The 13,735-nt window shown below is 33.1% G+C and overlaps 1 protein-coding gene across 3 annotated transcripts in view; it reads left to right on the plus strand.

Annotated features, from left to right (window-relative positions):
* The window catches only part of LOC137401094 (cyclin-H-like), an 82,516-nt gene that overhangs the window by 54,333 nt on the left and 14,448 nt on the right, over window positions 1-13,735 (plus strand). For all 3 annotated transcript variants that reach the window (XM_068087451.1, XM_068087450.1, XM_068087452.1), the window contains exon 7: window positions 588-643. In XM_068087451.1, the coding sequence (XP_067943552.1) occupies window positions 588-643 (56 nt within the window). The remainder of the gene's footprint in view (window positions 1-587; window positions 644-13,735) is intronic.

A 13,735-nucleotide genomic window follows, 5' to 3' on the forward strand; every position in this document is an offset into this window, starting at 1 on the left:
CAATTGCTGATATTAATAACGAGAGAGACAGGCAGCTTCTTTTTAGTGTTTAAACCGTGATCAAGTTTTTTTAATTTTAATCTTGTAACATTCTGGCATTTAATCGGATCGGATCACCTCAAAAACCAAAAACAATGACAAATGTTAGAAAGTATCGATACCTTCTGATAAAATCTACTGTTTTATATATCTAAATTTTCTATAATCTATAATCTTATCTTTAAAAGATGGAACTTAAAAATGCTAATTTCAAACATGCGACTTTATTGTACAATGACATGGCATACCTTCAGTAAAGGGTTTGTCTTCTCTCTCAATAGGCTAATTGCACGCATAGACATTGAGCAGAGTTGATGTGAAGAGATGAGCTGTTAGTAAATAAGTCTAGGCCACCGGCATTTACACCAAAATTTCTCATGGATTACTGGTGTACATTTTCCTTAGGCAGCACACGTCTATGTAGCTGAATGGTAATCATTGTGGTTCGTTACAGCAACACAATTGATGAATGGATTACATTCTATGGTTTTATTAAAAGAATGCTGTATACAATTCTTATGTTCTTATCCATAATCTGTTGTTTGTAGATTGCCCTTGCTGCCTTAATGGACAGCGCAACTAGAGCCAACATCAATCTCACCTAGTAAGTTATTCAAGACTGACCAACTCTGCTTATAAGATATTAATATAGTATACATGCTTTACACAAACCTAGAATCTTTCATCTGTATGTAATATATAGTCAAACATGGATAACTCGTCCACGGATAGCTCGAACACATGGTTAATTCGAACATTTCCTTTGGTCCGTTCCCACGTAATGATAAATTGCTATAGATAACTCGAACTCAACACTGTTAATTCGAACTGTTTTTTTGCCCAACGGCTACCGAAACGGTTGTTATCGCTTTAGAAAATCACTTTATTCAAAGCCATAGAGGTAAACTTCATCTTTTCGTAATTCATAAGCGTCGTTATTACCACCATCGGCAAAATATTTTTGTCAACGACTTTTCTAAAAGTTTGGTGAAATTTGATTTATACTGCGATACGATGAATAGCACGGGCTAGCCGGGGCACGCGTGTAAGGATTTTCGCCACGCACATACAAAACAAAAATCGCATGTTGTTTTTGTTTTGTATGTGCGTGGCGAAAATCCTTGAGTGCGTGGCGTAACCCAGCTAGCCCGTGATGAATAGCTTTCCGACATTGATTCCGTGTTGAATCAACGTCGAAATGTTGAATGTTTAAATCGTCTTAAAAATTCTTGCAATTAAACGTATACGTTGTCTGAGCTACAAAAAAACTATTCATCGTTTGACCTAAACACAGAATACGTGTGTACATTCAATAAGTATCTATTAAAAAAGCGTGAGTGATATAGAATGTACCGTAAAACCTCGTAAAACTTCTAATTGAACTGCCTCGGAGTGTTGCTCTTAACGAATCCCAGGTAAAGTAAGGTAATCTGCATAAACTTCAAGAAAAAACGGCAAAATTTATCGTGGGTAAAACCCCAAAAGAAAAAAATGTCTTTTCTTTTGAGCACTTCAACAACGATCAAGTTTTGCCAATGTCAATCTGAAAAACGTCCTGGCAATAACATCACCTCAAACAACAAACCAATCTCAAGTGATAGAAAAATCTCTATACTTTTTCATGAAAACGTTTTAAACTTTACATTGGAAGCATTTAATTTGAAACAAGCCATTTGTGCTTTTGATTTATATTATAGTTTGTATATGTACATGTATCTACTAATAAATAAGTAAATATATTGACTTGTGACAGTGCTCTGATAACTTGAACGCTCTGATAATTCGAACACTTTCGCTCGGTCCCTTGAAGTTCGAGTTATCCATGTTTGACTGTATATGTATATATATATACTATCAATATATATACTATATATATACTATATATATATACAGTGTATATATATATATATATATATACATATATTAAGTAGTATATATAGTAGTATATATATATAGTAGTATATATATATATAGTAGTATATATATATAGTAGTATATATATAGTAGTATATATATATAGTAGTATATATATATACTATCAATATATATACTACTATATATATATACTACTATATATATATATATATATAAATATATATATAAATATATATATATATATATATATATAGAACTATATTTTCCAACTAGGAGGCTTCTATCAATATATAATCCATGTTAGGAGGCTCTGAAAAATTAGGAGGCGTCCAGGGAGCCTCCTAATTCTAGCAGTGTTTATAGTGCTTAACAACCCTATAGAAGTATTTTAAACATGATTCCCATAATTGCCTTATATATCTATATTCATATATATGGAAAAGAGGAGACAACTCCAACAAAAACGTGTAATTTTCTATCAATAAATTACAAACTCTAGGAGGCTCTTATATATGGAACTAGGAGGCATATATCAATTTTAAAATATTCTTACTTTTAAGTGTTTTGGTATCGTTTCAGTTAATAGCACAATCTATTTAAAAACATATTGCAATAAGCTTATGACTAATCATCAGCCAATACAAGGAATTAGCAGCTATGTCGGATACAGTCAGTTTTGCTAATATTCATGATAGCTTTATTAGACTTGGGAAATAAAGTTGTATATTAACAAACTACAATACATTACAATTTATTTGCTGACCGTCTTTATGGTTTTCAAGACTGCCATTTAAGCACTCCCTTTTTTTGCACGGTTTCTCATTGATCTGCTCTTTTTTTGTGAAAATTCACAATAATTGCACATTATGGTTTCCACTGATGTTTAAGCATGGCTGTAGTAAAAGTTTAAATAAGGGTATAATCAGTACAATTCATATTTTTGCTGCCGTTGCATCCAGCCACAAAATAAATCTTTTTTTGAAACTTTTCATCTAAATGCAATACCTGAGAGATGGTTTTTTAGTCGAAGAATTGATTTTTTAAATTTATTGAAATAAAGTGGCAAAAGTATAACCACAGTATATAACAGCTAGCGAGATGTGGCTGTTATAATGTTGCTGTGGCTGTTAGGACTATTAGTTCTTCACCCATGTAGTCTACTAGAGCTTGGTAGCAGCGGAATAACTACATGTAAGGGAGCACGTCACATTTGGTAAGTTGTTCATGTTATTTTAGTCAATTTACAGTTTATTTACCTGAAACATACAGTTGTAGAAAAGCAGTATAAATTTTATTTAATAAAGAAATAGGACTAGCGTGAAAAAAGTATGTTTCCATTATTATAATTTTTAAGGAATGTAGCATAGAACACGTTTGATATATATTTTTTTACACCTGTTTATGTCATCCAACTGCTGATATTGTTCTGCATAGAAAAGTCAAGAAAGTTCAGCATTATAATACCATAAAGGAGAATATCAAAACTTTTTGTAAAATCCTAATTTTGGACTTTATTATTGTTACACGAATGTTCGGTTTTGTAACATCAACACAGACACGCCAGCTGACAATTAATAGTTATTTTAGTGAATCAGTTAATTCTCTAACATTAATCTATTTTCAGTTATTAATATAATAATTTTTGATGTTTTTTTATAATGATAAGTAAAGTTATTAATGTGGTTCTACCAACAGTCAAAACTGTTGTTAGAATATCATGATCATTATGTAATTGTATTATTGTTATCATGAATAGTGAGAGTTTGCGTATTTCAGTTATGATTTTGTAAGTAATAGTAGTACATGCATAGGCATAAGCAAGTAAGTGGTGTATATGCGGCCTTTGAATTTTAAAACTTTTAGTAGTTAGTTTGAATCTTGTGTAGTAATTGTGTAGTAATTAAGAGCTTAGCTGTTTTATAGAGCTTCAGTAGTAGGAGGCAGACATTCAAGTTTGCCAAAAAACCTAACTACCCTAGGACACTTATGTATTCGCGGCATCTAACTTTCGCGTTTTCGCGGCAACAGCCTCTCGCGAAAATTTCATGAGCGAAACTAAACTATCATAACGAACGAGCGAAAACGCGAAAATAAATGGCTTCTTCATTGATATTCACAATAAAATCGTCATATTAGAAATGCAGGCAATTTTCGTGTGTGGTTGGCTCATTGGGCAAGTTTTGCTAAACTCATTATAGCTAATACACCGACTGAGCAGCTTGGCAAAACAAATTAAGACAATAAAATTTTTTTGGAAAAGCCTAGACAAATGAAGAAGATGATGATATTAGTTTAGTCATTGAATTTGTAACTGATGAGGATGACAGTCTGGTAGGAAAAGTCATAAAATTGAATAATAATTATTGTGGTGATGAATTTTATTACCAGCCAAAAGCAATAACAACCCGGTGCCATGGCCACTGCGGCACCGCGTGCTATAAATACTTGAATTCTAATATTGGTACCAATCAGTCACTCCGGCTTTGACGTCATTGATAGTCTAGGAAACAAATGGCAGCAAGCGATCTAATTACATTATTGATCTAGCCTACACATTTCTACCTGCGGTTCACAAATACAAACTTCCGTACTTTTCGGACAATTAGCAGCTACTTTTTTCTGATGATTTGAGTCATGCGGCTTATAGGTAGGCCTACAAGGGTGCGGCTAATCACTGTGGCTTATTCTGTGGCTTTTTCTTTCACCGCTAGGGCGCACTAACGGGAATCTCCAATTAGTGCACTTTTAGCTGTGAAAGAAAATACGAAACAATGGCTCACGTTACTGTCCCGTTAGGCACTAAGTTAAAAAGCGTCAGATAATACGAAACTGTGCCGTTCTGCACTGTTCCGTTTTAAATGGCGTTAAAAAGCAGTCCTTAGTTCTGCGGCCTATAGTAAGGTGCGGCTTATGTATTGTTTTATTATCGTTTTTGGAAAATAAAGCACATGTAGCCTATATAGAGGTGCGGTTTATAGTCCAAACACTACGGTAGTCCCAAATTGAAAAATATTTCGTACCAGCGAACTGGACCTGAGGAATCTAATGTTTGTTCCACTGCATTTATTTTCACATCACTATATTTTCGCACTCATCAGAGCTGCGAAATTAAGTTCCAGCGAAATTTTACTCTGTATGCTACTCACGAAACTAAATACTAGCGAAATATAAGTGTCCTAGGGTAGTGAACCAAAATGTGTATTTTGCATTCATTTTGGTTTGTATATCTGTTTATGTTATTTGAATTATCTATTCATTTTTAGTAGAAACTTGGTAAGCATTATTGCCAGTATATTCATCAGATGGCAGAAAGTATTAGACAAAGTTGGATGTTCTTTTCTAGAAAAGGTATGTTGCTAATTACACGTTGGTTTGCATAAAAAATATGTCAAAATAATCAAGGTTTCATCTACCGAATTTTATAATATTTTTTAACATGTACATAAGTATAGATTACAAACTATAAAACATTATATCAGTAAGGTTGTATTTTGAAATGTAGTAATGTTTGGCGTTTTGGCAAAGTTACTATGATAAGCAAAACTTTAAATTCACCAACACAAAATATACTGTACAAAGTTTTACTGTAACTAGCAAAAGTATACCTGACGTAAGAATGTAACAGCATGCCCAAAATTAGTTTTTCTTTGTATAGTTGCAAATAATCAATGACACTTCATAATCAAATTAATCAATTAGTTATAGATAACTACTGGATGAGAAGCATTGATGGCCCACACCAAAGACTGATTTGCAGACATAAAATTAAAGGTATGCGATATTGCAATAAGTTGCTGTCAACTAGCACATTATACATACGAGCCAAAAATGAGTGTGATAATTTGATATAGCCATAGCTTTAGTAAGAAAAATTGTCAATTTTTACAGGCATTGTATTATTTCAAACGCTAACATAAACCATTATGCCACTTTTGTGTTCTATTCATCTATTATTGGCAGATTACATAATATAAATAGCGCAAACCAATCAAAGGAATGTAGCATAGCAAAGAGATTTAGTATTGCTCTTCTTAGTCTTTATGAGTCATGGTTGCAATTGCTGAGCACTTGCATAATTATATAAAATGAATAGTTTTCCATGGTTACTCATTACCACTTTTAGTTACTCAGTCAACACTGAGAGTAATTATCAGATTTGAGATATCATGTTTAGAGGCAGGAGATTGACAAATATTTTGTTGGTTTTTACTCTTACCCTACCGTATGCGAATTTATGCTAAATCTATCAGCAACTGCCGTATGCACATTTTTGCGAATTTTCCAACAATTGCGTGGTCACCTAATTTTATTATCCGTTAAAAACATAGCGGATGATTTTAAAACTTTGATGGTATTGTCAGTGTGGTTCGAATATTTCTCTAATAGATTAGTCTAAGATAACCAAGCAGTTTCAAAATTTTTATTGAGAATCTCCAAAATAAAAATGGACATTTTTGTGTAAGTTTTGTTAAGTATCGCGCAAGTCAGAAAACATATAATTACTTACATGTATGTTGATGACACTATAGCCAATTCAAATTCAGATTTTTGTGATTACACAGATAATTAAAGTAGCAGCAGTGACTCTGATGATAGTGAAAATAATAGTTTTTTTAGTGTAAGGGACATTGTAGAGCATCGTTTTAGCTTCGTAGCGATTGTAGCTTCACATAGCTTTAGCAATGCACAAAGTGAAGGTACATTGATTTTTGCATAGCACTATATGTTAACATTTTAGCAAAATAAAATATATTACCAAAAGTTTCTAGATAAACTTTGAAGTTGAAACAAAATTTTATACATGCTTCATGTACATATCATGAAGCTAAATTGGCAATTTTCGGTGAAATGGCTGGCGGTAGGCCGGTAGCTTAGTTTGTACATGGGTGGCAGTAAAAGGGTAAAGCTATAACAGAATTAGAGATACAAGTGTATGTATTTCCTTTTGAATGATTTAGTGAACTTTGAGGATTCAAGACAATGAGTTTGACGAATGATATATATGTATAAGATGCTGCTGAAGTTGCGCAATTCAACTCATGGCTTTTAATTATTACCTCAAAATGTTGAAAACACGCGATAGGAAGGGCCAGAACACTACTAAAACTCATAGTTACTCAAACCTGAAATACAGTAGGTCTTATACAAATTGCTATACAATAACAAAACTGCAAAACTATTGGTTAAAATATAAATAGCAATATATATTATTATTTTTGGCCTTCGGTATCGGGCAGCATGTATGCAGTTTGTTTGCTGATGTTAACAAAAGTTTTACTAATAAGCTACATAATTTGCTCAATTATTTGTGTCAACTTTAAAATTTAAAACAAATGTAGTGTTAGCACTTTTAGAATATACTACAAACAACTCAGAGGAACTTTTTGTGGCATCTGACTTGAATTTAAAAGTTCTCTGAAAATGCAACTTGTATTTGCCCATTTTAATACTTTAAAATGTCAAAGGGAGCTCATAATGAAAGCAACTTTAATATAATTTCAAGATGCTCAAAGCGGTACGGATGTTATGTTGACAAACATTAAACGGTCACTCTGTACTATGGCTAGTAAGTATTTACATGTATTTAGATTTTGCATTGATGCTTTCAATTAGGTAGTATAGGAAATCTATTTACATTAGCTAAATTACCAGCATGTGCAATACCCAGCTTTGTTTCCTATCCATCCCAAACATTTTGCCAATGCTTATAATAATTCATTGCTATTTTCAAATCTGATTTCTGAACCAAAGGTAGTTTTAGCAGTATAAGAACATATACTTCTCTTCCTATGGGTCTACTCACTTTTCTGTAGCAGCAAAGGCCATTGTTTTTAAAAGGTCTGTAAGAATTGTATTACTTATTTTGACTTCCATTGGTGCTCGTAGCAAATATAATTTCAGTACAATTTGCATCAATAAAGTTATTATTACTTGTTTGTAAAGTATTTGGAGCAAAACAATATTTTATGTGCACAGCAAACATTTTTTCTGTAAGCTTACCAAAACAAAATAAAACGTTTATTTTTATGTTACATTTTAATTAAACATCATGTTCTATTCATTTATTGCTGTCAGTACTATGCAGTTATTGCTGTCAATGTTCTTTGTGCATTCTTGGCACACTTTTATGTTAAACTTCCAATGCATTAAATACTTTAGAAATAATGTGTCCAAACAAGGATGCATAACATGAGATTTGTCACTGGCTTGTTTTGACCTATATCTAGCACTCTTTAGCCAAAGGTGTCTAGCTTTACTAAAAAATTTGGTAGTGAAATTGTACATAAATTCATTGCCTGCATACACGTCAATCATGATGCCTATGCTCTTATTATGTGTGTTCTACTATTGCCTGCTTAGCTAATTCACTTTCTACTTCTCAATAGCCTCAGCCTCCGAATGAAAGCTATTGTTGTTATTCCTATTCTTTGTAACTTTATAATGAAGGAGGTTGTGGTTGGGCAGCTCATTTGCTTTTCACTCTATTAGAAGTATTGCAGCACAAGTATAACTGCAGTAATAAAATCTGCACAGCATTGCATAATGTGGTCTTATTCTCCAAGGTCTTCTCAGTAGCAGAAATGACCTATGTACTTATGCAATTGTGGTTTGTGCTTAAAGTGACTCATTCTCCTAATGTGGCATGGCTTGCTATCTTCTTGCATGCTAGTCAATTGATTAAATAGATTGTAAGAAACAAGCCAACCTCTCACTCCTACACAACCTAAAGACTTATCACATAAGTTCAACCTTCTAGCGAGATTGTAGCCGCTAAAAATTTTGCTTTTTTCACGCGTCTAGCCATTTAGGGTTTTGCAGCAGCAGAAGAACAGACTAAGCATGTCACAATTGGTATATTTGTTTGTCACAATTGTTTTATATTACTTTTGCCAATTTTGTCATTGAATTAATTGTACCATATTATGGTGAAAAGGCATCATGAAAAGTATTTTACTTCGCCTCAATACCAATGCAAAAGGTTAGACCGGTAGTGGCCATTTTTGACCTGTAGGGCGAGCCACTTTCAATACTATATCAAAGCAACTTACTCATGTCATCAAATTGCGACGGCAAACAACAATGCATAGGTTTTCGCAGCTAATTTGGATTTGGATTTTACTGCCTTAATTGCAAGATCGTAATATTGTCAAGTTAAAAAGGTCAAGAAACCCCAACTTTATAATGCTAAAAGAATGAAATTATTACTAATTTTCATAAAATGATAACTTTGTAATTATACACGAGGGTAGCTTTGTGAGATTAACCGACACACATTAAAATAGTTATGGTAACATATAGCACAGTAGCCAGCAATTGATGAATATCTGTGACTCTGTCGATGCTCCTAACTTTTGTAACTTTTTAAAAAACATTAAAATAATTATGGATGCTTTTTATTCTGATTAGTAGTGTTAGCTGATTGATAGCACCAAACAGGCAGAATTATTAGTAGCCTATACTTTACTGCCCTGAGCAAGCAAAACGTTGTATCTTGATATTTGTAAATTGTTCAGCACAAGCACAAACGCGTCTTGGTCAAGCCTGGCATCAGTATTAGCAGTATTTTAGTTGTTTTTTTTATTTATTATGGTGAGATATCCAACAATCTTTACCGAATTTTTTTTTTGTGAAACTTTAAAATCAAAGGAGTTATTTCACTTAGGGCATTTTGTTTGCTTAAATTGACAATTTACTAAGCTGGCACTAGGCAATCAAAACGCCCTATCACTGCAGATAGGGCCTTTTGATTGCATAATTGGACTGGTTTCTCATTGTTAGTTTGCCACAAGACCATTTGCCATGACTTGATTATCAAAGGATTACAAGTTTAAATTCTGATATTAACCCGCAATTAGTCAACAAAATGATATATGTTGCAATTCCTATTACTCATTCAGTCAACACATAGATTAAAGCCCTGTAATAGCCATATTTAGCTCAAAAGTTAAGAGCTGATCAAAGATCTAGGTATCCTTCAAACCTGATGTCATGAAATGAAAGGAGTAAGTAAAATAGTAGTTTAAAAAAGATCAAAAGCTTTTATTGAAAATAATTTAGAGCAAACAACTGAGTGCAATAATGTCAGTATTTTAAAAAAGCAAAACCTTCCAATGGACATGTAATTAAAACAAATTTTTCATCAAATCTCTGAGTCGGATCTTTAAATCGAGACTTTTGTCACTTAGATATCGTCCTGTCATAATAAATATATTACGATAAAAAATATAGCAATAAGATTGAGCACTTCAAAGTGCACTAGCTTGTATAAGCTGCCTTAAAACAACCAATTATATATGCTTCAGTTTCGCTTCCCTTTGTTTATATACTCTTTGATTACATAATGCTGTTCATAATGTCCAACTGTGTATGTTCAGGCCAATCAAAACGCTGTATCTGCAGATAGAGAACTTTGATTGCCACTTTATGTGTGGTAAATGTGGATAGGGCATTTTGCACATTGTGAAAAGTGCTATTTCTGGTGGTCTCAGATATATGAAATTTCGAGACATGTTAGATTTCAACCTAAATTACATATAAGCACAAAAAAGTGAATTTTGAAAAACTTATCAGATAGGGCGTTTTGCTTGCTTAGGGCAGTATAAAGTTATGATAATGTATTATTTTCATTGTAATTAACAATTTGATGCATTTTAGTCGTAATTTGATATGGATTTAAACTAGAGGCTGAGTCATAAGTAAGTGACTGGAGTAAATGAAATCCTTTAAATTGCTGAAGCTTTAAAATCTATGTTTCAATTTTGTAGAAGAATATCGCAAGAGATAAAATATTACTGCTTCATAGAATTTTAGTAATGGGAGGTAGGGACACGGATTTGCTGAAAAACCTAAAAACATCAGGCATCTTTTGCATCAATTTTTAATCTGCATAACATCTGTTTGGGTTATTAAAATTGTTTTGCTTATTTTGGTAGAAACCTGGTCACCGCATCCAAGCACTATATCCACCAGATGGAAAATGGTACGAAGCACAGCTGTACGCTTTCTTGAAGGGGGTATGTTGCTGATTAACGGTTAATTTCCACAAGAGCGTGCTACATTAATAAAAGTTTTATTTCAAAAAATTTATAAGAAATAATATTACTATAAAATCTATGTTTGAATGCCATGGCACTGCATTTTTTAACCCTTCCAATTATAGTGGCAAAAATTGTCGATTGTGCTTCATAATATATGTTCAATCTTTATTAGCTTCAACTCTATTTAAAACCTTTTTGTTATAGATTTTATTTTTCCAACACGTTAAAAAATAGTACTATTCAAAAAACTTAATGCATTCCTACTTTGTGCATTGCTAATGCTATGTGAAGCTACGATCCCGTCGAATCTCGAAAAACAATGCTCTACCATGTTCCTTACTCTTACGAAACTATTACTTTGACCACCATTGGAGTCACTATTGGAGCTGCTACTTTAATTATATGTGTAATCACTAAAATCTTAATCCGTCAGTCATCAACAATTATCAATAATGTTATCAACATAAGTAATTATCTGGTTTCAATTCTGGATGTACTTGCGAAAGCTATAATAGCACTAAATATTTCGAAAATCAGAAAGAACAAATGTTTCTTTTTATGTTGAAAAGTCCTAAACAAAAATTTAAAATTGCTTCATGAGTTTAGGGTAATTTTACAGGGAAACTTTTGGACAACACTGTCAATACCATAAAAAGTCTTAAAGACTGTTAGTTATGTTGTCAACGAATAATAAAATTAAGTTACTAGGCAATTGTCAGGAAATTCGCAACATGCACATATGCCGGTCGTCCATTGATTTCGCCTAAATGCGCATGCAGCGGTGAAAGGGTTAATAAAATATTATGTAATCTCTAATTGAATCCCCATTCATTTAAAAGCCCCTCTACTAGACCTGTACTATAATAGATGACGGTTAAAGATAGAACGCCACCGTTCAAGTGAACGTTACTTCTTTTGAAAAAAACACATAAAAACTATATAACACACAAACTAAGCTGTGATCCAGTGCTAACATATACACTGGGCGTTGAGCTTGCAAAATGCCATCGTTAACTGCTTATTCTAATGTTGTAGCATGTGCAAGAAATTTTAGCCTCAAATAGTAGTACAGACTTCATCATATTTGCTAAACCGTTTTTTCATATATGCCGAACTATCAAGGCCGCTTAAACAATAAAATTATTATCAGCCTGATAGAGTTATTAATTATTTCCACGGTGCTGCTTTCAAAGCTTTAACGAAAACACTGTAAAGCTTAGAAGTTAGAAAACTCGCTTCAATATGCATTGACAAAAGTATTAATTGCTATTGTTGTAACTGAGTCATTGTTAGTAAAAATTTGTCAACATTTTTCTATCCATCCTGTCCAAAATCGGATCCAAAGATCGAAGAATGTTGAAGTCGCAGTCAGCTGGAAGTGGTTGTCAATTAAAGGGTGACACTCTAGTTTTCAACACTTCTAGAGTAGCACTCAAATGAACATGGCCTTCAAATTAAGATTCTACCTTATGTCAATTTAGCTGTATTTCAGAATGTTATAATATTGGAGTTTTGGGTCAAGGTTAAAATAGCAAGCATAACTTTGCAAATATCGACGCAAAAAGATTTTAGTTTTAAATAAGGCTCTGCTTTCATATATTTGCAAATCACTAATGCATGAATTTAAAAAAAGAACCCAAGGGTATATTTCTCTTTGTGCAGTAGCATCTAATCAAAAATGCATTGATTTTAAATAAGTGCAGAGTGACATACATGGATTATCAACACCGAAGAGTGATTTTCAGACATCAGATTAAATGTGGGTGATGCTATGATAAGTGGCTTTAAACGAACACAATGTACTAGGGAAACAAGCGTGATTATTTTGCTGTAGCTCAAATGCAGTAGAAAAAATAAAGGTGTCTAACTTTTCAAGTATTTCAGTCAAATTCGTTGCCTACATAAATGCTGACACTAGTCTTTGTGTTCTGCTGCTGTCAGGTTACAAAACATAGCTCTCCTAGTCTGAGGCATTTAGGTATCTAGAGCAATCTAGGCATTAGTGGTTTCAAGGAAGACCTAAACAATGCGTGTTTAACCACAGTGGTTGACCCCATAGGTCAAGTATTAGCCTAATTAATGACTCAATAAATAGCTACCCAGTCAGGTCACACTAAGCTTAGCAGCAATCGTTCTGAACACTGGCCATTGAAACTGCTCGATGAATGTTAATCCTGATCATTTCTCTAATAGTTTGAAGCAAATAGAAATCCAAACTGCTCTATCGCATGCACACAAGTGGCACACCATTTAGTTTCATAATTAGCTACTAAAGTAGTATATAGAAGTGGTCATCAAAGTACCTTCTACAGTATATGTGTGTTTTGAATAACAATACATTGGTTAAGTATTGTATTACTAAATGAGAAATGACACTAACGAGCATTAATGTCCTTATTGTTCACTTGTATCTGAGAAACCGTCAATTCTGTTTTGACTAGCCGCACATAAACCAGCTTATTTAACTTTTGAATGGAGCTGAGCAATGATATGTGATTCATCAAAGCCATAGCTTATCAGATTTTTATAAATGATAAATCACATTATTTACTATTTCAGTCAGCAGAAAAAGGTAAAGTGCAGAGGAAATAGCAGAATTTGACAAGCGCTGGACTGAAAAATCAGGCAAACTGCCAACAAGATCAGTGTTGGATGCTATACACTCAACGCTGCCTAACAGAAGTGTTATAGTGATTCGGGCTCGAGCTAACAACTTGCTAAAGAAGGCTGCGAGAAAAAATGCCAGCTGATTTTTTTTATGTTGTTGAACCTTCTTATTATCA

Source organism: Watersipora subatra, chromosome 7, assembly GCF_963576615.1.
Source record: "Watersipora subatra chromosome 7, tzWatSuba1.1, whole genome shotgun sequence".
Taxonomy (NCBI): Eukaryota; Metazoa; Bryozoa; class Gymnolaemata; order Cheilostomatida; family Watersiporidae; genus Watersipora; species Watersipora subatra.